We start from the raw sequence: 25717 nt of genomic DNA, 5'->3' as shown, positions 1-25717 counted from the left end.
AGTTCTTACCTATTCACATGCATTATGACAGGCACACAGAAACGGTTGGAGTTAAAAATCTTAATTTGTGTTCTACAGAAACAAAGACACCTACATGTTGGATGCACTGGGGGTAAGCAGATAAGCATAACATTTTCAATTTTGGTGAACTATCCCTTTAAACAACTTCTATATACAATTATTATTATTTTTCTTCTGTCAGAAACTCAACCAGAGAAATAAAGACAGTTTGAACCTTTCTGCCCTCAAACAAAATCAACAAGGCGTCATGTTTTAGAGTATTTATTACATCATAATTCCTAAGTTATGCACACAAACTGTACAAAAACATGTGCATTCTGATATTCTAGACAATAAGAAAGATTAATAGGTCATGATTAGATTTTTGACAAGACATACTGTAGAAGTTTGAGACAGCAGGAAACTACAGGTCAGATTAAGCAAATGGTTTCTGACAGTCTGTCACAGGAACGTCTCCGTGAAAGCATCAGGCTCGGGACTGCAGAGACAGACGTGCTGTCATGTCAGAGAGATGGCTCATGTCAGGCTGCTGTGCCTGATGTTTGATATACTCTAGAGTCCGAACCTGGAGAGAACGAGAGACAGATGTCAACACGTTATTCGCTGCTGAACGTCAACGCGTCAGTGTGTGTGTGTGCGCATCAGCTCACCGATGTGCGTGTCTCACAGAAGCCGTGTTTGTGGCTGAGGTTCCACAGGTTGACAGCCAGCTGATTGAGTTTGTTGTTCCGAAGATCACCATGAGCCAACAGACAGCCGAACAGAGAGAAAGCCAGACCGCCCTGCCTGCGCACTCCCTTAAACACACAAACATCAGCAATAAGGTAACAGACTCATAGCCATGCAAAATCATAAACATTAATATTATTATAATGTTGGGGAAAGCTTCTTTAAAAAAATTTGCATTACCACATTGTGTTACACCTTAAAAAGCAAACTAATTAAAGGGATAGTTCACCCAAAAATTTAAATGTGGTGTTTATCTGCTTATCCCCCAGAGCATCCAAGATATAGGGGTGTCTGTTTCTTCAGTATGAAACAAATTAAGATTTTTAACTCCAACCATTGCAGTGTGTCAGTCGTATAATGCATGTGAATGGGGTGTAATTCCGGTGCAGTCATAGATATATTTACGTAGATGCCTCATGCGACCAATCCGCACAGGCACTAATGAGGTATCTCTATCTATCTATGAAGTAATGGCGCTGGAGAATACTAGTTGGGATTCGTCTGATATGAGGTCAAAAATAACATAAATATTCGTTTTGGGTCTTAAGACATCATTGTTGCCACAGGGTTTAATATGGATGTGTAGGTCTATGTGTTTTTTACTCTCATAAAATTACACCCCATTCACATGCATTATACCACTGACACACTGCAACAGTTAAAAATCTTCATTTGTGTTCTACTGAAGAAACAAACACCTATATCTTGGACGCTCTGAAACATTTTAATTTTTGGGTGAACTATCACTTTAAAGTAACATTACTTTCTAAAAAAAGGTAACTCTCCATTCTGGGTTGCAGAAGAACTGGGCACAGGAGACGAAAGTTCAACACTCAGGCCGAATCCGAGTCTACTAATATAGTTCACTTGTGAATGAAAATGAGTGCGTGAAGTCGGACAGCCGCTGTGTGTACATCAGTTATACACTCGTTATTGCGGTGCAATGTGGGATTGAATGTGTGCACTCAATAATGTCCACTATGCTTTCAGACACAACTACAAATGGTTGTCCTCTCAAATAGTGCCCTATTTAAGGGTAAAGAGGCCAATTTCGAATTCAGCTAGCCTGACAAGCCAGATCCACATCAAGATGTTTGGTCTAGAAACTCACCATTGGCAGGGCTCAATCCGAGAGGCGGGATAAACGGTTGTCTTTCAAACTCCCTCTGCACGCAAAAGGATAGCGCTACCACCAACCAGAGCTACGTGAAGCGGAGCTAGCTGATAGATTAAACTTTTGCCATATCCGGCCGCAAAACTCCGAACACATCTTCCCTTTTTAAGAATGACTTCAGTGCCGTTCTTTGTTAGCCTATAAATCTAGACGCACCCTAGTGGCAGCACATTGTGTATAGAGTCGGTGGGCGGGGCTTAACATCATGACGGCCGTGTTGCGTTTGCGTGCTTCTAGTAAACACAACTGGCGAACGTCTTTCTAATCAGCTTTGACCGCGACTCTTGAAGACTTAGAGTTAAGCTTTTCTCTGAGAAAAGAACGGCACTGAAGTCATTCTTAAAAAGGGAAGATGTGTTCTGAGTTTTGCCGACTTGATCCGGCGAAAGTTTAGTCTTTCAACTAGCTCTGGTTGGTTGTAGCGCTATCCAATTGCGTGCAGAGAGATTTTGAAAGACAACCGTTTATCCCGCCCCTCGGATTGAGCCCTGTCAATGGTGAGTTTCCATACCAAACATCTTGATGTGGGTCTGGCTTGTCAGGCTAGTTCTTTGTTTTTTTTCTCAGAGAAAAGCTTAACTCCAAGTCTTCCAGAGTCGCAGCTAAAGCTGATTCGAAAGGCCGCCGTTCGCCAGCTTCTGTGTTTACTAGTAGCACGCAAGAGCAACTCTGCTGTCATTTTGTTAAGCCCACCGACTCTATACACGATGTGATTGGCCTGACTAGAGTTTGGTTTTTAAAGCTCAGAAGTGTATTGAGAGTTTCTAGTTCTCTGGGAAAAAATGGGGTTTGGGGGGTAAAATGTGTGTTATTTTGGCAAGGTTGCCTGCTAAAATTCGCTCTCATGGGTCTATATATCACACAATAGTCGTTACAACCCACGAAAAAAAACGCGGACTTGGCAACACAGTGCATGTTGAGCTCTGTTGACATTTGACAACTAACGTAATGCGTCGCTTCCTTGCTCTGATTGGTTGTAGGTCTATCCAATAGATGATTTTCCTGGTACAGTTGAAACGCCCCATAATCACAGCCCAATGGAGCAGTATCAGACTCATAATCTGACTAGAATTGAATACGACCACCTCAGGCTAAGATCTAACTATCATAGCCGATTAATTGTCAAAAATTATAAAACAGTCGCCCTCTAATGTACATTAAAGGTGCCCTAGAGTGAAAAATTGAATTAACCTTGCCATGGTGAAATAATAAGAGTTCAGTACATGGACATCACATACTGTGAGTCTCAAACATCATTCCCTCCTCCATCTTATGTAAATCTCATGAATCCAAAACACCACGGAAAAATAGACCTGTAGATACCAGAGAACAATTTAACATATTGTTTCAAATCATTCTAGGGCACTTTAAAAAGCACATTTCCATTTCATTTAAAACATTATAATTATTGTTTTATCATATAAATCCTAACAAGCTTTTATGCAAAGATATTTTGTTTTCTAATGCGGAGGCATTCAAAAATGTAAGTGTACAAGACCCCATACACACGGAGACTTGTTCAGATTGATATCATTGAACATTTTCGATTGTATCAGCATTTTGTCCAGACGGTGTTTTGGGAGCCTATAACCGCAATTTTTTAAATAGTGAATAAATCTGAAAATTACATTTGAAAATGCGTTTTCGTGTATTCAGCCAGTCTGTATATTTTGTGAAACGATAATGTTAGGGCTGTAACGATTCCTAGATTCAATTTGAGTAATCCATATTAAAAAAATACTTGATTGCAATTTACCCGCATTGAGTAACTGGCAAAATGCCGGAAGGTGCATTCCACGGATGAGAATTCATGAACCGTTAGATCGTTTTTTCTAAGGCTGCACAATATATTAAACCGTTTAAAACTATACTATAGCATAGTGCTGTTGAGAGTTCACATAGGCTGGGATTCAATAAAATAAATATATGCCCTGCGGCTGCGGGTTTAATATTCATTTACATGCATTAACGTGTGTCTCAGAGCGGCTTCGTTCTGCTCCACATGAACTCAAACTCCATTTTTGAATATGCTTTAAGTTCGGGTTGCTTATAACTTCATTTGGGAACGCAATGTAAGCATTTCAACATATTTGTAAGGTAAATTATTTATAAACCAATGCCAACACAAGAGAACACATCGATATGTTTCTAAATATAACTGTTCATCGCGATTTCCAAATAAAAGCCTAAACGCTCACTCTGTGTTTGCATGTAACATTACTTTCAAATAAAAAGTAACTTAATTCTGGATTCTAAAGAACTGAACAGAGGAGAAGAAAGTTCAACACAGAAAATTCACACACTGAAATTACAGTTATTTGCAGAATTATCATCTTTAGGTGGGTTGTGTATCAGCACGGCTCCTCAGCGCAGATGAATCTAAAGTTTTTAGGAGTATACCCCCTGCAAATGTGAATTAGGGGTTGAACGACTTCCTTTTTTTTTTTAATTCGACATTTATGTGATGAAAGTCGAGTTGATGTCGACTAGTCGCTGATGATGTCATTAATGAACAAATAAGCCTGAACCTTGAGCTGTGACAGGAAGACAGATTTTTTTGTGCACAGGACAGCTATGGCATATGACACAGCACCGCCCATAAGGTTCTTGGTCCGACTCCTACATAACAGTTTTTGTATCAGTTATTTTGTCTTATGGTAGTTATATTTCTCACAGATTTCTGCTCGTTCTGAATAAGAAACAGATAAAGTAGCATAAAGATAATAAATAAAGATTACTTGTATATGAATGCATTAGTGAGTGATTGTGTGTGAATTAATTCTGCAGCTTCTCAACTAATAGTGAAGCTGTGAGTTTTAGTTATCAAGAAATATATGCAAGAACTTTTCAATTTCTAAGCTATTTTATTGATAAATCACAGAACAGTGTTGACAGTACATTTCTGTGCTACTGAATGGTTTTGTGTGAGTCGTGCGTGATCTCAGCGTGATGTGCGATTGGCTATGTGTGTGCGTTGCAATGCAGCACGCGTTAGTTAAGCGCAATGATTAACTTACGTGTACAATAAGCGTGCATTCTCCCCATCAATTTTGAGCATCCAGGTGGTATAATCAAACATGTCTTGTGAAGAGCTCTAGGAGTATGCATTTATTTGTCCTTTTTAATTGTTGAAAACAGAGCCTGTGTCAGGAAATTGCTTATCCTGTTGTGCCCTCTATAAGCCAGCGACTAGTCGACGTCAGGCTTAAAGCATCATGACACAGCATTAAAGTCGACTAGTCGGTGCAACCCCTAGTGTGGATCCTGTACGTCGGAATCACAGATTCTACGTCTTGGAAGTATGACCAAAATATGAATTTTCTCTGCAAAATGTCATCTGAACAAGCATGTTCACAGACTGCAGACGGAGTATGTGTGAAACGGCATTAGAATAAGCTTAGATTTATTTTTAGAACAAGAGATTTAATAAAAAATAAACGATTGGATGGGGTAAGCTCTGGCTTTGTGTGGATGTGGCCTAAGTCTGTCTCACCTCATCTCTGCCCAGAGTCTTCAAATGATCCAGAACCTGACCAATCAGAGTCTCACACAACTTGTTGATCTCTGCGATGAACTTGGGATCTCCTCCATAGAGGGTTTCATTGGAATCCACTGCAACAGGAGCAAAAGTGCTTCCGTTTAGAAATTATTTTCAGCAAGACATTAGGATGATGCCTTCTGCTTTGATTTGGTGCGCCACCTTTAGGAATGGTATAGAGATAGCTTTCCTGGCTCATTGCCGCTAGCAGTGGTAAAGCGCTGATGTAGACGCGGACCTTAGCATCGCTGTTGTCCTCCCAGGTGTAGTCCTGCACCATATTCAGAAGCCCTCGTACCAGATACAGCACACCCTGCTCTGGGTGATCCTATGACACAAAGTGAACAATCACGCTCAGATATGCACTAGAGACATGAATGGAACATTCCTCCAAATGTTTATATATTACCGGCACTACAAGCAGTGTGGACAGGAAGTTGTTAATGAATTCAAGAAGGAAGGGCTCTGATGAGCGCTGCTTTCCCTCGATGCTGATTGTGCGCGGGACTTCCGGCAAAATACTGACCGCTGCCTTTAGAAACGCATCCGCTGAGGAATGGACACAGAAATCAAAAATTGTTCTAATTCCATATCAAATCCATACTATCACTCCAATCTTGGCCAATCATAGTAGAGACTGCTCTTTGCACCGATCTGATGTCAGTTTTGTACTCTACCATTCAAAAGTTTGCAATCTGATTTTAAAGGTCCTGTTCTTCGCGTGTTTTCGAAGCTTTGATTATGTTTACAGTGTGCAATATAACATGAGTTCATGTTTCGCGTGTAAAAAAACACAGTATTTTTCACACAATTTACTTATCTGTACACCGCTGTTTTCTCTGTCCTAAAAACGGCCTGATGATTTCCTTGTTCTATGAAGTCCCTCCTTCAGAAACACGTAACGAGTTCTGATTGGGCCAGCGCTTCCCATGTTGTGATTGGACAGCAGCTTAGCGCACTTTGCCCGGAAAGGTCCCGCCTCTTACCATAACAGGGAGATGAAAGCGCTGAATGTGCGCTCTTCTCCACGTGGGATAGCAACAAGACCACGCCCCCTTTTTTGCGTGTTCTTGTGGGTGGAGGGTTAGTCAACAAACAGATCTAGTAACATCATTCATGCCAGGAATCGCAGGGGTGTAGTCCAAACCGGCCGTTCGTTGTAGGCTTTGAAAGGGAACTTCTGTTAAATAAAATATCTCGCTTGGCATTGAACTTTGAGCTTTATAATTTTACAGGTATTATTTATGCTCTAACAGCAACATTACACACTAACTAAAGTTTGAAAGATGGAATCGCGAAGAACAGGACCTTTAAAGTTTTTGGAAAAAAAAGTACCTTTTGCTCACTAAAGCTAGCCTAGAAACCTAGACGCACCCTAGCGGCAGCAAATCTAATCTGCCGCGAGTATCTTGTCTTGATGATCTTGATGTGGGTCTGGCTTGTCAGGCTACACTAAAGCCCTATTCGGACGGGATTAGATTAAAATGGGGATGTGGGGGTAAAGTAGTTTTACCTCAGGACGTCTGTAATATTAATGGTCAATCCGCACAGCATAAGACATCTCAGTAAAACTAGCAGAAGTTGGGGGAGTAACTCGCTTTACGCACCACAGTAACCTCCTTGTCGTCATGTGCGTATGACGTTGCATTATCACGTGAGCAAACACACAACATGAGCGCCTGTCTGAACTCTGTCTCATATATATGTTTTTTAAAACAGTAAGGTGTAGTCTAACGGTTCTGATTAAGTGCTTTTGATCTTCTTTTTGCTTTAAATGATATGCAGAAAATACTGGAGGTTTACCACACACAGTTGTCCCACCACCTACAACGCAACCGAATGTTTCAAGTGCCTCCATGCTCGCAAAACATGCTTTTTTAACCTTTAAATAGGAAATGACGGAATTTTACTGTACATTTTTACCACGGGTCTGTTCGAACGGGATTAGTATTACCCGAGGTCATTTTTCCAGACCTTCTTACAGAAGGTAAAGGTCTCTGTAATCTTTACTGACATTGTCCGTAATGATTACCGAGATGGCACATTCAGACGGGACTAAAATCACTGAGAACCTCTGGTAATAATTACTTTACCCCCACGTCCCCATTTTATACCAGTCCCGTCCGAATAGGGCTTAAGGCTGCATTTATAAAGCAGGATGGATTCTGATTGGCTGCCAATGCTTTAATCATTTATCAGCTGGAAACATTATTTATTTATTTTTTTTTTATGAAAGTTATTCCAATGATATTGTTTCTCTGTGCCGTTATCGTTATATAGTTTGGATTCTGCTATTCATTTACATTTAGCACAATTTTTAAAACTATAGCTTTATCACTATGGTTAAGGTACAAGAGTATATTTGGAAGGCTCCAGCACTCACCCTGGGACAGACACTGGTTGGCCAGCGCTACCTGTCCAGAGAGCAGGTATAGGTTGAGACGACTAAAGATACTCGTGAGGGACGGAATAGTGATGAAACTGTAGGCAGCACACGCCTGGAAATAGACAACACACAACAGGCAGCAAAAGCTCAGTTACTTACAGGATAAAATAGCATAAAGACTTGATATTTAGTGAACATTATTGATTTGACTGCACTGACACTATTGGATGAGAACAAAACTTGACCAATGACGACACCACTGTTTTCTGCAGAGCTGCTTTATAGCTGATTGTACTGTGTCATAATTGACAGTGTTATTTAACTGAACTGACTTGAGCTTTATAAAGACACTATTGTCTTTGGTAAAGCTGCGTATAGCTGAATTGAACTCATTTCAGAATTTCTTAACTTTACAGTTATTGAACAGAACTGAATCAACACTACTGTCTTCTGTTGAGCTGCTTTACAGCAGAGAATGAAGCTTATATTTGATGGCATTTGATCCAACATTAGGCTGAATCTAACAAAGTCAGTCAAAACCTTGTCCAGGTCACATTTCACTTCAATAAGAGGAAATTAAACTTAAGGAAATTAAACTTATATTGTATAATTATTTTTATGAGAATAAAGCACATTTCCTCCAGGTGTCATTACTGTAATGCAGAAAATATATAATTATACAACTACTTGCACATCTTATGAGATTGGCCCATTAACATTTTGTGCAAAAATAAAACCAACCCTGACAAAAGCAGCCGTTTTACGCGAGTGATTGCCTTTCATCACACGTCTGGTCTCCATGGCTAACTGATTCACCGTCTGTAAAAAAGACACAGACAGACAGTTCCTCAAATCTCTATTAGACTAACAGTGGAGGTTACAGCATTTTCCAAATGTGTTTACTATAAAACACACAGCGACATTAAAAAATATATGGTAAAAGATCTGTGTTAGCAAATGCGAAGTCATGCTTCAGGTAGCAGCTGACTCTCCCTGATCATATACAACATGATCACATCAAGTTTATTGTATAGTACCGATTATATTTTCCTGTCAAATTATTATGGGTAAAAGTTGAAGGAATTTGAACTGAAATGGCATCAAAGGATGTTAAAATCTGAATTGGAATAACATTAAGAGGAATTTACAGAACTGCATTTCAAAGAAATGCAACACACTCACTACAAACAAGTTGCTTATTAGCATTCATATTACTAGGATATTGGCAGTTTATTAGTACTTATGAAGCATATAATTCCTTATTCTGCATGACCATATTCTATATGCCTTAAAGGGTTAGTTTACCCAAAAATGAAAATTATTTCATTAATTACTCACCCTCATGTTGTTGGACACCTGTAAGACCTTCGTTCATCTTCGGAACACAAACGAAGATATTTTTGTTGAAAGCTGATGGCTGAGAAAGGCTACAAAAAGGCCTCCATTGGCATTCAGTACATTTCCACTGACCCACTCACAAGAGCCATAAAGGCACTAAAGATGTCGTTCCAAAGTCCATCTCACTACAGTGACTGTACAATAATTTTACAATGCGACGAAAATAGTTATTGTGTGCACAAAAATCAAAATAACGATTTAATCCACCAAATTATTGACGTGAACTCAACGCATCCGCGAGAATATAAGGCAGCTCCCCCGTTCGAATCATAGCGAATACATGACCCGGAAGAGGAGGAGCGCCGCTATAGCGTGAGTTCCAGGTGAGTTCACGTCCGAGACCTACACGGAAGACAATAACTTGGCGGATAAAGTCATTATTTCGATTTTTTTTTTTGCGCACAAAAACTATTCTCATTGCTTCGTAAATTATTGTACAGCCACTGTAGTGAGATGGACTTTGTAACGAAGTCTTTAGTGCCTTTTATGGGTCTTGTGAGTGGGTCAGTGGAAATGTACTGAATGCCAATGGAGGCCTCTCTGAAGCCTTTCTCAGCCATCAGCTTTCAACAAAAATATCTTCATTTGTGTTCTGAAGATGAACGAAGGTGTTACGGGTGTCCAACAACATGAGGGTGTGTAATTAATGAAATAATTTTCTTTTTTGGGTGAACTAACCCTTTAAAAGGTGACTGTTTCTTGGAGTTTTTTAACTCCAACCATTGCAGTCTGTCAGTCTTATAATGCATGTCAATGATAACATTTTAGAGCCTGAGAGATATGAGAGTAAAAAAAAACATAAACATACGAATCCATATTAAACCCAGCTGCTCGTGACGACACATTGATGTCTTAAAACACAAAATGATAAGTTTGTGTGAAAAACCGAACAGAACTTATATACTTTTTTCACCTCAAATTTAACATTATGTACATCAGGTTTCAACATGTGATCACTTCCGATAGGTGAGGTCAATGTAGAGATACACGAGAGAGATCACTTCCGCCGATTGTATTCGATTGAGATAAGCCATATCGAGTACATTTGACCTCACCTACAGCAAGTGATGGCGCGTTCAAGGCTGTTGTACATAAATCGCATTTGAGGTAAAAAAAATAAATAAATACTGTTCGGCTTCTCGCATAAACTGATCGATTCGTGTCTTAAGACATCAATGTGTCGCCATGAGCCGCAGGGTTTAATATGAATTTGCATGTTTTTTTTTACACTCATAGCTATCATACTTTCATGTGTTACCATTGACATGCATTATACGACTGGCACAGCAACGGTTGGAGTTTAGTGTGAGAAAAATATCCATACATAAAATGTTATTAAGTAAAATAACGAGTTTCTGGCAGACAGTGAAAGATTAACAACTCAACTGACGCATGCGCAGAGGATGGAGCAAAACATCTGCACGTGTGTCAGTTCAGTTGTTTTTCTTTCACTGTCTGCCAGAAGCTAATTATTTTACTAGTAAAATAGTTATTTTACTAGTAAATTTCTAGTAAAAAAAATTATTTTCAAAATAAAATTTTAAATATGGATATTTTTTTTCACACTAGTGCATCGATTCAATTTAGAAGGCCTTTATTAACCCCCCGGAGCCGTGTGGATTACTTTAATCTTGAAATACTTTTAATTACTGGAATCCTACCCAATACCTAAATTTAACAACTACCTTACTAATTATTAATAAGCAGTAATTAGAAGTTTATTGAGGCAAAAGTCGTAGTTAATAGTTAATAGTGAGAATTGTACACTAATCTAAAGTGTGAATAAAATAATTAAATAAAAATGTCATGTGAGCATTAACCAACATCAGATAAGTGTGAACATATATATGAGACAAAGGGTGCTCACATGTATCAGGTGAATGATGACGGGCTCTAGATTACAGAAGGTTGCTCGGGCTTCCACACAGAAACTCAACTGCTGTTCAAAGTCTCTCCCAAAAGACACCTAATGGAAAAAAGGGCCAAAATATAAACAGTTAATGAGACTATATAGCTTATATTGTAGATACAGACTCTAATCATACCAGTTTAAAGGGGTATTTTAGAAGTTCAGCACTGGCAAAATGAGCTTTGAGCAATGAAACTGTATATGCAGCAGAAAGGTTAATGTTTTTTTTTTTTTTAATTGGAGCTACCTGACTAAAGAAAAGGGCTGTTGTCTTTCCTTTTGCCAAATAGGCTGAAAAACTTGCACCCATGATGTACTGGGCATGTTGCCATTCAAGGCCACTTCCAGTCTGCTCATTGGATAGCCTTGACTAGAATCAAATTCCACCTTGCTTTAGTAGGAAATACTACAAAGCAAACTTTCTGGAAAAAAAGTGCAGTTCAGTCTGTTAATTTGGAAGAAGAGAAGTGGGGTGCACTTCTGCCAAACCCCCAAAGTAAAATCCTGTGATGTACAACATAGAAAGCTGTTGCTATAGTGTTACATTTTTACCATAATGCTTTTTAAAGAGTACACAAAGTATGATACAGTTTTTATTGATAAACCAACTCTTATAACCTTCTGTGGTTCCAACTGTCCGTAGACATGTATACAAAAATGTGGAAGTACAATCTGTAGCTTTCACGAAAGCCCTGGAGCTGTTAAAAGTCAGATAGATTTCTGCTGACAAATAAACAGGAATTTCAGAAACACAGAGAACTATTAAACATTGTTCATGATTTAATATTCATCACTATTTATTTTCATCGCATCTAATTGTTCAAGATGCTATATGAGATCACTAGAGATTGACTGATAATCCATTTTATCGATATTTTCCCGATATTTTAGCATTATTCTATTAAATGCTTATATTTATAGGGGGTTAACCTTTGTACATTTATTTAGCATGTTGTTAAAATGCTGTTGTTATAAATAAATATATGCACCTGGGATTATTAAGATACACTAGTGGGTTTTTTATTCAGATGGTTTACAATGTTTTATGCTTTTATTTTTTTAGAATTATTTTTACATGCTATATTCATTACCTATTTGTTTACCTGACCAAATATTGGTAACACTTTATTTTAAGGTTCAGGTATTAACTATTAACTAGTTGCTTATTAGCATGCATATTACTAGGATATTGTCTGTTAGTACTTATAAAGCACTTTCTGCATGACCTTATTCTACATCCCTTAATCCTACCCAATACCTAAACTTAAAACGAAGGCTGGTCTGTGTGGTCTGATCAAACAAAGGAGCTACTGTAGCTCATTCTGTTCAATACATTTATGCTGGTTCTGATAGAAAGCTGTCAGAATACACAGTGCATCACAGTTTGCTGCATATAGGGCTGCATAGCCACAGACCATGTCAGTTCATATTTTTTACAGTTGAGTAAGTATTGTTACGTTTTTTTGAGGACTGATGTACAGTATTGTAGTACAGGGACTCACCATACGAATAAATCCATTGATCAGAAGAGCCAGAGATCTTCTCTCGTCATCTAGTGTTAGAGCACTACAATACAAAAACCACATGCAAACACGTCAATGTAACACTCTCTAATTCCGCATTAATAGTAAGATGCATTGATATTTATATATCTCACTCACTTGACAGAGTCGTGCATGGTCTTACAGATGTGCAGCAGCGCATTGAGAATGACAGGGTCTCTCGTTACTTCCTGCTGGTGTCTAAACACAAAATATATCAGCCTCAACTAAGAGAGAAACTAGAATTTAACACTAACCATACTCTGCCCAGTATTTGAACACTTGTTTAAAGGATTAGTTCACTTTAAAATGAAAATGTCCTGATAATTTCCTCACCCCCATTTCATCTAAGATGTTCTTGTCTTTCTTTCTTTAGCTGAAAAGAGATTAAGTTTTTTGAGGAAAACATTCCAAGATCCTTAAATGTTTTCCTCAAAAAACTTTCTTTTCCACTGAAGAGGAAATCTTGGATGAGATAAGGGTGAGGAAATTATCAGGACATTTTCATTTTTAAGTGAACTAATCCTTTAACTACACAGAGGAAGAGGAGTTCTAATATTGAATGGTGAGTGTAGAACATACTTGATGAAGACATCCATGATTGATTTACACACCTCCACCCTCACACTGTCTTTCTGGAACATGTCCAGAAAGGGCAAAAACTTCTCCTGTAATCATCAAAACACTATACATCAGCAAAAACTAATCTTTTTTTTTGTTGTTGATCATATTAAATTTCCTGTTAAATTATTTATTTTGAGCAAGATTCGAAGGAATTAGAACTGAATTGGCCCAATAGGATGTGTAAATTTGAATATGAATTGGAATGACAGTAAGGAAAATGTACTTAACTGTAATTCAAAGAAATGTAAAACACAGCAAATGAATTAAAATAGTCAAACTCTAGTATTATAACACAACATTAAAAAAATTATCATTAAGTTGAATAATTACGACTATTTATTTCCTGGTATGTAGAATGTATTCTTGAGTCTCAACTGAAACATAGTTCTGTATGTGAACTAAAATGTTTAAATTGTTTTTATTTTTAGTGCTGTCAAATCGATTAATTCGCGATTAATCACATCCAAAAACTGTTTGTTTACATAATATATGTGTGTATTGTGTATAATTATTATGTATTTAAGAATTTCTTAAATATAAACATATTCGTTAATATTTAATAATATTTATATATAACATTATATATATATATATATAGAGAGAGAGAGAGAGAGAGAGAGAGAGAGAGAGAGTATATACATATATTTCTTAAATATATACATGTATGTGTGTGTATTCAAATATACACGATGATTATAAACAGTACACACACATATATTATGTAAACATAAAAGGTTTTTTGAGATGCAATTAATTGGGATTAATTGATTTGGCCGAACTACTTTTTTAATTAAAAACTATTTTAATTTAGCCATACAGCACCACAAACAGTTTTCAAGGGTTAACTGTTCATTTAAAAACTTGATATAGTTTATTCTTCCATTTCACAGACCAATTGAGGTGAATTAGAACTAGTTCTTCCATCATGATCCATAAAATTAAAAGTGGACTTGTATGTTATTGCTGTGGTCATACCATAGAGAAGAGCACAGAGAAGTCATGGAAGTAGGGGAGGATCTTGTTTATCACTGACTGGAGCTGAGAACACAAAAGAAGAGGGATGAAATGTGCTGACATCGCCAATATCATAAAACATCATCATCATCATGTGCATAAGTTTCTTGCAGACCTGTGGATATGCATCCTCGAAAGCTCTGTCTGGAGTCATGTGTTTGATGATGTCCGCAAGAACCGTGTTCACCTCCCGTTTCTATGAGGGAGAATTTTTGTTAAAAAAAAATGTGGTTACACTATTTTAAGATGTCATTGTTACAGTGTAATTATATAGTTAAAGGGGGGGTGAAACACTCAGTTTCAGTCAGTGTCATGTCAATCTTGAGTACCTATAGAGTAGCATTGCATCCTGCATATCTCCGAAAAGTTTTTATTTTTTTAATAATTATATAAGAAAGATGCGCTGTTCCGAGTCTTTCCGAAAAATGTTATGTTCATCTGCTTACCCCCAGATCATCCAAAGTATCGATGACTTTGTTCCTTTAGTTGAACACAAATTAAGATTTGTAACTCCAACCGTCAAAAAATGATATCTCGATATTTTCTGGGATTTTCTCGATAAAGATAATTAGACGATATTTCGCTACGTGTGTTATTGTGCTGGTACCTTGGTGCTGGTGATTAGTTGACTCCTAAAGTTTTTGATATTCTTATATGATATTCTTATATTTCATATTCTGTGTGGTGGTCAGTTCAGACGTGACGTATCATCTTTTCCAAAAAGTTTAAATGTATTTTTTCCTTTTATGAGTATATATATATATATATATATATATATATATATATATATATATATATATATATATATATATATATATATATATGGGCACAATCATTCGAATATACTCCAGGGTTTTTACTGATACAAAGATATATGCTAATCGCTGAAGTAACCCTTTAAAGGCCCACTGAAGTGCTTTGAAACACCGCATTATTCAATGTGTTGACGTAATTTCCCCTGAAACGGCTCCAGCTGTTTGCAGCTCCTCCCCTTTTTTGAAACAGCCAATAGCGTTTCGTTAATATACAGTTTGTCTAGAGTGCAAGAGCGGACCTTTCTGTTTGGTAAAGCCAGTTTCCTCCTCGCTTTGAAATGCAGCATTCTGTGCAGAATTCAAATGGGTCGATATGTTTGTTGTCTGCACAGACTCGCGTATATGATCCGTGCTGCGCTCTCTGTCTGTAGTCTAAATTTAGACCAGAGCCGTTGGTGTGTGTGCTGCTGCGGTGCGTGAAACTAACGTGAAAACAGACTTTATTCGCCTCGAATGAAAGCATATTTACACTGAATAGTTTCCTATCACATATATAGTGTGCTATGTGCCTTTCGCCATGTAGAAATTATTAAATGTGTGAACAAATTACAGATTTCAGCTTCAGCAGTGTAGGGGGCGGGCTTTAGATTCTAGAGAGCATTTTGATTGGACAGAAGATTTGACGAAAAAAGTGAAGTCTGCGATGATGTCACAAAAATCTAAGATTCGTTTTAACGGAAGTGGGAGACTGTAAAATTTGAATGCTTATATCTCCTAAATGCTAATTTTCTCATAGTTTTGGAACATACTAGCTTATTCATAACTTTAAGACTAACAAAGTCATACTAAAAGCTAAAAAACGTCAATTTTGATTTCAGTGGTCCTTTAAGACACGAAACGATAGATTTGTGTGAGAAACCGAACAGCATTTATATCCATTTCTTTACCTCTAATGCACCACTATGTCTATCAGCCTTCAGCGTGCGATCACTTCCGGTAAGCAGAGGCGGACAGTATTGATGTATTTTTACTTTCCAAGTTAAGCTATTTTATTTTTCAAGTATATGTACTGTCAGTGTTCTTCTTTGGAAAACTTTTATTTCACAACATTCCACAACATAATATTGTACTTTTTACAGCAATAATTTTCATATTGAATATAATTTAATTCTTAATTACATAAAAAATGTAGTACTGTATACTTTTACTCAAGTAAAAGTGATTTAAAGTTTTACTTGAGTAAGTTTTACAAGTTAAAAAGTACTACACTTTTAAAGTAATTAAATATTAAAGGTAACAAAAAAACTTTTATTTATGAAATGTAGTGCAGTAAAAAGTATGACATTATATATTATACTTTGGAATGTAGTAAAGTAAAAGTTTTCTGAAGAAAAACACTGTGTACTTAAGTATACAAGTACGCTTAAAAATTTACTAGAGTAGAAAGTAAAAATACTCCACTACTGTCCACCTCTACCAGTAAGTGAGGTCAATGTACACGATATGGCGTAGAGATACGCGCGAGAGATCACTTCTGGCGCTTGCGTAACCTTCGCCAGATCGTGTACAGACCTCACTTACTGGAAGCGATCGCACACTGAAGGCTGTTGGACATGGTGTTGTCATGAGCTGCAGGGTTTAACATGGATTTGTCTGTGCATGTTTGTTTTTTTTACTCTGATAGATTTTACTACCATTTACATGCATTATATGACTGTACCGGTTGGAGTTAAAAAAAAATCTTCATTTGTGTTCTACTGTAGAAACAAAGTCATCTACATCTTGGATCCCCTGGGGGTAAGCAGATAAACATCAAATTTTCATTTTTGGGTGAACTATCCCATCAACAACATGTACTTAGGGTAGGATTAGGGTTTGGTTGAGGGTTAGTTGTATGTAAGTATGCATCATTTACTGTTATTACTATGGTAAGTACATGAAATATATGTTACAAGGACACTGTAAAATAAAGTTGCCAAAAATCCTGCTCAAATAATGAATTGCAACACCCCATGTTTCAGACAAACAGAGAAGATAACTCACTGTGAAGTGACGGCAGGTGAACTCCACCCAGATCTCAGCACAGTTGATGTAATCCTGAGTTATAGGCATAATACAAACAAAAAAGAACACTGTGAATAATTGATTTTAGTCAAGTCATTATTTATATAGTGCTTTATAAAGTGAACTTTTCGGCATTGACACTGAGAGCATAGACCTGTGTCATAATTTAAAGTTTTTTTTTAAGATGGAAAAACGCTAAAAGGGATAGTTCACCCAAAAATGAAAATTAGCCCATGATTTATTCACCCTCAAGTCATCCTAGGTGTATATGACATTCTTCTTTTAGATGAATAAAATCAAGAGTAATATTAAAAATATCCTGGCTAATCGAAGCTTTATGATGGCAGTAATTGTTGCTCTGTTTTTGAAGTCCATAAAAATGCATCTGTCCCTCAAATAACGTGCTCCACACTGCTCCGGGAGGTTAATCAAGGCCTTCTGAAGTGATTTGATGCGTTTGTGTAAGAAAAACATCCATATTTAAAACTTTATAAAGTACAGTTTCAGCTGATCGTCTTCTGTATTCAGTTTATGGAAAAAGTGTTGAAAGTGCCTCTGCAGTTTAAAAGGCTTACGCTACCAGGTAATCTCATAAGGTGTCACATACGCATTTTGAACTCCGAGAAGGCACTTTCAACTCTTTTCCACAGAAGGCGATCGGCTGGAACTTTACTTTATAAAGTTTTAAATATGAATGTTTTTCTTACACAAACGCATCAAATCACTTCAGAAGGCCTTTATTAACCCCCCAGAGCCTCGTGGAGCACATTATTTGACGGAAAAAAAAATTTTTTTATGGACTTCAAAAACAGAACAACAATTACTGCTATTATAAAGCCTGGATTAACCAGGACTTTTTTAATATAACTCAAATTTTATTCGTCTGAAAGAACAATGGGATAATTTTCATTTTTGGATGAACTATCCCTTTAAAACAATCCTCACATAAACCAATAATAAATGTTATATTTACCTATGCCCTTCCTACTTGTCTTATTTTCATTTAATTTAAATCTGTATTCAATTCTTATTACAGATTCCTTTTCTATACTGTGTGCTTTAAAACATTCACAGATTAACAGGCGTTTACCTTTGGGCTGCGCACTTTAGTGATGACCTTCCAGGCTTCATTGAGTATGGAGAGTCGTTCGCTCTCTGGAGGGTCAGCACAGGACAGACTGCGACCCAGAGACGCAAACAACAAGTGCTGAAGAACAGAGAGGATCATGATAAACTCTGACACAAAAGCTGATATTCACCAAAGTGATTTGGACCAGCGTGTAGTTTGGTATTCATGTGTGTGTCTGTCACCTTGGGAAATCCAGCTTCATCACAGTCTTTGATCATGCCAATAAAGTCTGTTGCTCTCATTGCTACAAATTCTGCCCGGAATGCCCACATGACGGAGTTCAGCAGGAGAGCACTATGGAAAAATTAAAGGGGTACTTCAGCGCTGGGAAGATGAATCTATTTAAACTGGGTCATTAATGTAGTAGAAATGTGAAATAATGTTTGAATTTGGTGCTTTCTAGACTGAGAAGAGACAGAAAATGTATGTTTGTCTCATGGGGGTGAAAGACAACAATTCCCAGAATGCTTCGCTGCCCTGTGAGGCCACTCCCAAAGCCACTGCTACTGGATCACGTTCACTTTTCCACCACCGCGTTCATCTTCATAAAATCAGTTCATCTGAAGTAATCCTTTAATGAATGCTGCCCTTTCAAACACCATAAATGCTACAGTTTTAAAAACAATTCTAGATTTTTACATTTTCTGAAAATGCTTCCCCATGTAAAAGTCATAACCATGAAGCTAGGCTGTTCTGGGTGGCTGATTATTATAATTATTGCTATAGGTTTTATTATTTTTATAAATTTTAGGTCGCTCTCCTCAACAAGGCAGATTTTAGACATCATTCAAGCAGATAGCTCCACCAATGCAGTAATTCCATGCCTAAGGAAGCATCACTAGGTATCAAGAATGTCTGGCTCTACTGTCTCACTGCAGTAGTATGAGATGAAGGAAACAAAACTCACACAAAGTCCAATGCGAATAAACAAGACGTTATTCACAATCTCAATCTCAAAGAGTCTCAAGCTTCATTTTCGGAATATTTTAAATCAAACTGTCCTAGTATTAAAACATTTTGGAATGGATCTTGGAGTGAAGAGGATCATAGAGATGCACTGTTTTTCATTGTGTCAGTAGATCTTAAAATGTAAAGTGTCCTTCGGTGGACAGATCTTACTTGTTGCCCAACTTCTTGCATCTGTCCATCATCTCTGTTAGCAGAACCTTTAAAAGTAAATGATAAAATAAATCAATTATATATATATATATATATATATATATATATATATATATATATATATATATATATATAATACACATATATGCACACATACACACACACACACACACACACGAGTTAAAGGGTTTACCCAAAAATGAAATTTATGTCATTAATGACTCACCCTAACTGTCACGTGATTTTAGCAGTTTGGCGCGATCCGAACTGCTGAAATCACGTGACATTAGCGACCCGAATCATTGATCGATTCACTGATTCATGAACCGTTTGAATCTTTTTGGAAGAACACTGAAAAAAGACAATGCTGAATAAAGTCGTAGTTTTTGATATTTTTAGACCAAAATGTATTTTCGATGCTTCAAGAGATTCTAATCAACTAACTGATGTCACATATTGACTACTTTGATGATGTTTTTATTAGCTTTCTGGACATGGACAGTAAAGCGGGCATAGACTGCATATGCTCTGGGACTAAAATATAAAATACCTTAAACTGTGTTCCGATGATGAACGGAGGTCTTACGGGTGAGGAACGACATTAGGGTGAGTCATTAATGACATCAATTTCATTTTTGGGTGAACTAACCCTTTAACTATAATTTAATAGTTACAGCACAAAATAAACATGGATGAACATCAGGTGTATTGGGAAAAATAAACAGTAGAACAGTAGATTCTTAAATTAAAAAGTTTTTTTTTGTAGATCATTAAATAAATAGGATTGATTAATTGGTTATTAAATAAACGTTATTTCCGATTTTGGCTTTAATTTTGGTAAAACAACTGATTTTCGTTACACCCCTACTTTCAATACATTCTCTTAAATGTACCACTCTGAATTTTACTGAGATGCAGAAAATGATTTCAATCACATTATAATAAGACCATTAGCAAATGTTTGCAGAGACAATCTTCTGTTTATAATTGTACACCTATTAAACAAATGCGGGCACAGCATAATGCTGTTTGGCTTTGCTAGGAGACATTTTTGTTGATAATTAATATCTGCAAAGCTAATAGTAGTGCTGTCATATGGTTTGCTTATAGATCATCTTCCAAGCATGCAAAGGAACGCTTTTATGGGTGAAAGTATGTGTTATCAGGTGGGTATATTCCACGTCTGACTTTGAACAGAACGTAGGATTAATACAATGAAACAATTAGTCAAGCATTTCCTCTGAGTGGAGTGTGTGAATGTACCTCTGGTGCTCTGTATGCCACACACTGCAGGATCCAGTGTATGGCAGGAGAATAGAGGGTCAGATAGATGGGAATCTCCACTCGCTGCAGTACCAGCTGATTCTGCACACTTTCACCATGAATTTGACGGAATGAGGCCAGCAGGTCGAAGAAATTCTTATTGAGACTGTCCTTCAGATGCGGCGCCACTTCCATCCCAACCTAAGAGACAGATCAACAGTTAGTATCTCCACGATATGGCTCAGGTCCCTAGTTCATTTTCAAACTACAGGGGTTTTGCTTGTTTTATTGTCACCATGTAAAAATTAAAAGTATAGCCACTTTTCCACCAATGTCCCAAACCGTTCCATTCTGTGTCGATCCGGGCCAGCCGGTATGGATATTGTTTAATTTTGCACTGTGGGGCTGATAATGGAGCTCTATGGGATGTAATACAAATGCGTCAGTCATTGCCTTGGTAATGCAACAGTGGTGGAAAAGCGGCTTATGAAACATCACTTCCTATAGCAGAGTTGTAAAACACAGTTCATGGAGGGCCACGGCCCTGCAGAGTTTAGTTCCAACCGTGTTCCAAAACACATACCTATAGTTTTTAAATAAGCCTGAAGGACTTGATTTGCTGGATCGTGTGTGTTTAATTAGGGTTAAAGCTAAACTCTTCAGGGCTGTGGTTAGTTTTGCACCCCTGACTTATAGTGGAAAAAGAGCTGACATACAGTACAACTTCTTAAATTAGCTTTTGCAATATAAATTGTGAAGCTTCAAAATCTTTGTGAATCATTTGTATAGAACCAGTGATTCGGAGTGCGTATCAAATTGCCAAATCAATCAATCAATCAACTTTATTTATAAAGTGCTTTTACAATCACGATTGTGTCAAAGCAGCTTCAGTGTCAAACAGGATAATATTGCAACAAAATTAGATTTGGCTGTACAGTCGTACTGGAGAAAACAGTGATGTTATCAGCTTATTTTAATTTATCATACAGCGACAATGTTGGCATATCAGTATTATATCAGTATTATAGCCAAACAAAGCTTCATTACATCAAAACCGTTTTAAAACTTCAATGGTTCGCCACCATGGGGCGATGATCTATAGTACTGTCTATGGGACCTATTCTAAGGATGCATGTCATAAGTGCACTTAGAACGTGTCCAAATTCACTTTTGCTAGTTTAACGACGGGAAAAATGGCCGGCGTGCCTGGCGCAGGGTCTAAAAGGGTTGTCTCTTGTCTCCTAATGAGTAATGGGTGTGTTTTGGGCATAAAAAAAACAATCAGAGTCTCATCTCTCATTCCCTTTAAAAGCCAGATGCGCTTTCACCGTGGCGGATTCACTATTTACATGGTGGAATTTCCAAGCGAAAAAACTGAATGCTTCTCCAGCGAGGAAACGGACCTGCTCGTCATTACTGCAAATAGGTAGGCTAATTCTGATACATACATACATAATATTTTACATTTTTATCCTTTTGTTTTTAATATTTAAAAAAGTTTGTGTGCTGTGCATCTCTGTATGTGTAATAAGCAGAGTGTATGCACGCTGTGGACTCACGTATAGGCACACATTACTAACACGCCCTTTAAAGAAAACAAAAAATACTGCGCTATTGACTTTAGACCAGGTTTCAGTCGGTCAATGGGGCAGCCGTTTTCAGTTGCCTCAAAATAGCAATGCGTAAACCAATGCGGTTGAACACACCTCATTTTCAGACCAAGCGCGGCCAAGGGCGAAAAGATTGGCACGAGTGCATTTGCTATTTAAACAACGTGGCACTGGACATGGAACTAGAAAAAAAACAGTTTTCGTCGTGCCTGCTGTCACATTGCGCCAGGTGTATGATAGGGGCCTACATGGTTTACATTTTATTTTTAATTTAATGACACACTTGTATCCATAAAAAATTAAAGTGAACAGCATTTTATTGGCCTGATTAACCAAGCTCTCCATAAACAAAGCCCAACCATTTAACAAAATTATTATATAAAGACACTTCATGTTGGTATTAATCAATGGTATTCATGATGTTATTAATGCGATAATTTGTAAATTCCATTTAATAAATTACACTTTCAATACAACATTTGCAATTGGTTTGTAAAATGTGTTTTTATGCATGTTTGTGTTGATGTTTCGAGTGCTTTGACTTGATGAATCTAATCGGTTCCACTATTTTAACACAACTGTTGGGGGCAGCCGAGGCCTAATGGTTAGAGTCAATTGGGTTGAGTGGGTTCGATTCTCAATACCAGCTGAACAATGAATGGCTGCCCACTGCTCCGGGTGTGTGTGCACTAACTTGGATGGGTCAAATGCAGAGGACAAATTCCGAGTATGGATTACCACACTTGGCCTTCACGTCCCTTCACTTCCCTCATTTAAATTGGTTTTTGAAAAGCTTCAAGTGCCATTTCTCTCATCACTTACTTAAATACAACAAAAAACGATCAAAGAGCTTTATTCTTCTCACCCTGCATAAATACGCCCGTGCATATACAGCCACCAGCGGGTCTCCTATTCCCCTGATCATCGCTGTCAGTCTCTGCAGTGTCTCTTGAATCCCGCTATAGGACAGAGAGAGGACATCAGTGACCTATGAAACTACCCACCTGCATGAACGGAAGAGTAGCATTGCCCAGATACTTACGACTTTGTCAAGAAGCGGTTGCATTTCAGAAGAGCAGCTTCAACATATCTGCACTAAAGTCAAGGCTCATTATTATACTGCAAGGTTAAAATTATATTTATATTTTTACCAAACTTTCTTGCCCAGTTCAACCCTATAACGCCTACTGTATCAAATTTGATTTGCAAAGGCCTTTAATTTATCAGCATGATCAAAACTTTGGTGAAAAACAATCTACTACATGCCTTCAGTCATCTGATTGATATTTTATCCTATTTTAGCAAGTAAAAGGCCTTTTAATGTAAATCTAAAAATATATCCACCTTTAGGTTGTGGTACACCTGTCTCTTTGCTGTGAAATCTTTTCTGATTTTCAAGTAAATATAATAACTTTCATATTGTTAAACAGTATTAGTGCTGGTGCTTTTAAAACATTGCTGTTTGTTTTAACACTTATTTTATTTAATAACTTGTAGCTTTATGTGTATCTGGAATCATGTTGAGCAGATACAATCGAGGGACAAGCTCTCTGATGGAGGCGATTTTGAAGAACCAGTTGAGACACGTCTCTTTGGCCGTGTCATTCACATCATCAGCGGAGAACGATTCTGAGAACGACATTAATAGGAAAATCAATAGAAAATGTTATAGATGCTTAAAGAATATGCTGAGTTATGATACATATTATTTTACCTGGTAAAGGTTGAGGGTCAACACACATGGACCAGATCCTCTCATACACCAGACCACCTGAACACACACAACATCATCAGGAACGGCGGACAGACATTTTCCTGTTATTTTGTGGCTTGTAAACACATTTTTCATCTTGACCTAAAATTATTGCTGGTGTTTATCAGCACTGACAAACGTAAACAGTGAAGACTTTTGCTTTTTTATTTACGAAGAAACCTGTTTGTAGGTAAAATATGAACAATCAAAACGATTATTATCATGAGCAACTCTTACCAAAGGTGTCCAGGATATCTGTGATGAGAACAAACTTGCTGGGGTAGAACTGAATTACTGATGTATCAGAGAGCAGTTTGGAGCACTGACACACAAAAATAATAGGACATGTTATTACATTTTGATGGAGATTATGATATTTTTTAATAACATGCACTGATGAATCATTTACAAGAAGAAGATCAATTAATTAGTGTATAATTAAAGTTGGACTCAATTTAAAATGCATGTCGACTTAAAAGGGGCATGACATGGATTTTTCTTTTGTACTATTTTAGTACATTCCTTGAGGTTCACTTATAGGGCCCTATTTTAATGATCTGAGCGCATGGTCTGAAGCGCATGGTGCAGGTGGACTTAAGGGGGTCGCACACCGGACGCGGAACTCGGCGGCGTGCCTTGTCTTTAAAATTCGAACACATTGTTTTCAATGAGTGTACGCACACTGGTGGCGGCATTCGGCGCCTGTCCGCGGCGACTCAGGAAGTTGTTCTAAATCCAGCCGCGCCACAGAGCGCCATTTCAAGGCTTTATATTAAAAGTATATTATCGTTAAGGTATACTGATTTCACCCTTTGCTACAAGACACATTTGTTTTACATTCTGAGTTCAACAGCTTGAATAAAGTCTAAACATATTTTGGGGAAATGTATAATAAACGTAGCCTTTTAAAATCCTTTTAGAATGTGCGCGTCCGGTGTGCGATACCTGAGACGCTGCACGGCGTGCCGCCGAGCTCCGGGTCCGGTGTGCGATACCTGAGACGCTGCGCGGCGCGCCGCCGAGCTCCGTATCCGGTGTGCGAACCCCTTTAGGGTATTTCCGAATTCACTTTTGCTAGTTTAACGACTGAAAAAACGGTCTGCGCACCAAGGGGATGGTCCAAAAGGGTCGTCCCTATTCTCTTAATGAGTCATGGGTGTGTTTTGGGCGTAACGTGCAATAAACCAATCAAAGTCTCATCTCATTCCCTTTAAAAGCAACATGGCAGATTAGCTATTTATATGGTGGAATGTGCAAGCGGAAAGACTAAATGCCCTCCAGAGAGGAATCATTTTATTTTAATATTTAAAAATGTTTGTGTGCTGCTGCGCATCCCTGCGTGTGTAATAGGCAGTGTACATGCATTGTGGACCCGCTTATAGGCACATATTACTAAATATAGCGCCCTTTAAATAACACACAAATTACTACACAGTCCTTTTCAGTTGCCTCAAATTAGCAACGAGCCAACAATGTGCCTGAACACACCTCATTTTCAGACCAGCACACAAACGGGCATGGGTGCATTTGCTATTTAATCATGGCACTGGACGTTAAAATTATAACTGCGTCGGGCTGAAACTAGCAAAAAAAACAGCTGGGTGTATGATAGGGCCCTTAAAGGTAACATAGAATGAAAAACTATTATTTTGAACATTCATTCTGACCCTCTGTCTGAAATGATCAATTT

The 25717-nt window shown here is 37.6% G+C and overlaps 1 protein-coding gene across 1 annotated transcript in view; it reads right to left on the bottom strand.

The window, feature by feature from the left end:
- Positions 1 to 266: 266 nt before the first annotated feature.
- vps35l (VPS35 endosomal protein sorting factor like) overlaps positions 267 to 25717 on the bottom strand; it is a 31751-nt gene continuing 6300 nt past the window's right edge. The window contains exons 8-30 of the mRNA XM_067429718.1: positions 24265 to 24349; positions 23989 to 24045; positions 23807 to 23903; positions 23317 to 23364; positions 23140 to 23233; positions 20665 to 20865; positions 19402 to 19448; positions 18465 to 18576; positions 18244 to 18360; positions 17133 to 17186; positions 14450 to 14530; positions 14296 to 14358; positions 13279 to 13364; positions 12817 to 12897; positions 12658 to 12721; positions 11114 to 11212; positions 8590 to 8667; positions 7846 to 7960; positions 5872 to 6011; positions 5625 to 5790; positions 5418 to 5536; positions 672 to 818; positions 267 to 586 (exon numbers count right to left, since the gene is read on the bottom strand). Of these exons, the coding sequence (XP_067285819.1) occupies positions 488 to 586; positions 672 to 818; positions 5418 to 5536; positions 5625 to 5790; positions 5872 to 6011; positions 7846 to 7960; positions 8590 to 8667; positions 11114 to 11212; positions 12658 to 12721; positions 12817 to 12897; positions 13279 to 13364; positions 14296 to 14358; positions 14450 to 14530; positions 17133 to 17186; positions 18244 to 18360; positions 18465 to 18576; positions 19402 to 19448; positions 20665 to 20865; positions 23140 to 23233; positions 23317 to 23364; positions 23807 to 23903; positions 23989 to 24045; positions 24265 to 24349 (2250 nt within the window). The 3' untranslated portion in view covers positions 267 to 487. The remainder of the gene's footprint in view (positions 587 to 671; positions 819 to 5417; positions 5537 to 5624; positions 5791 to 5871; positions 6012 to 7845; positions 7961 to 8589; positions 8668 to 11113; positions 11213 to 12657; positions 12722 to 12816; positions 12898 to 13278; positions 13365 to 14295; positions 14359 to 14449; positions 14531 to 17132; positions 17187 to 18243; positions 18361 to 18464; positions 18577 to 19401; positions 19449 to 20664; positions 20866 to 23139; positions 23234 to 23316; positions 23365 to 23806; positions 23904 to 23988; positions 24046 to 24264; positions 24350 to 25717) is intronic.

Source organism: Pseudorasbora parva, chromosome 21, assembly GCF_024679245.1.
Source record: "Pseudorasbora parva isolate DD20220531a chromosome 21, ASM2467924v1, whole genome shotgun sequence".
Classification (NCBI taxonomy): domain Eukaryota; kingdom Metazoa; phylum Chordata; class Actinopteri; order Cypriniformes; family Gobionidae; genus Pseudorasbora; species Pseudorasbora parva.
The sequence above is the reverse complement of the archived record's forward strand: the minus strand, read 5'-3'. Positions and strand labels throughout refer to the sequence as shown.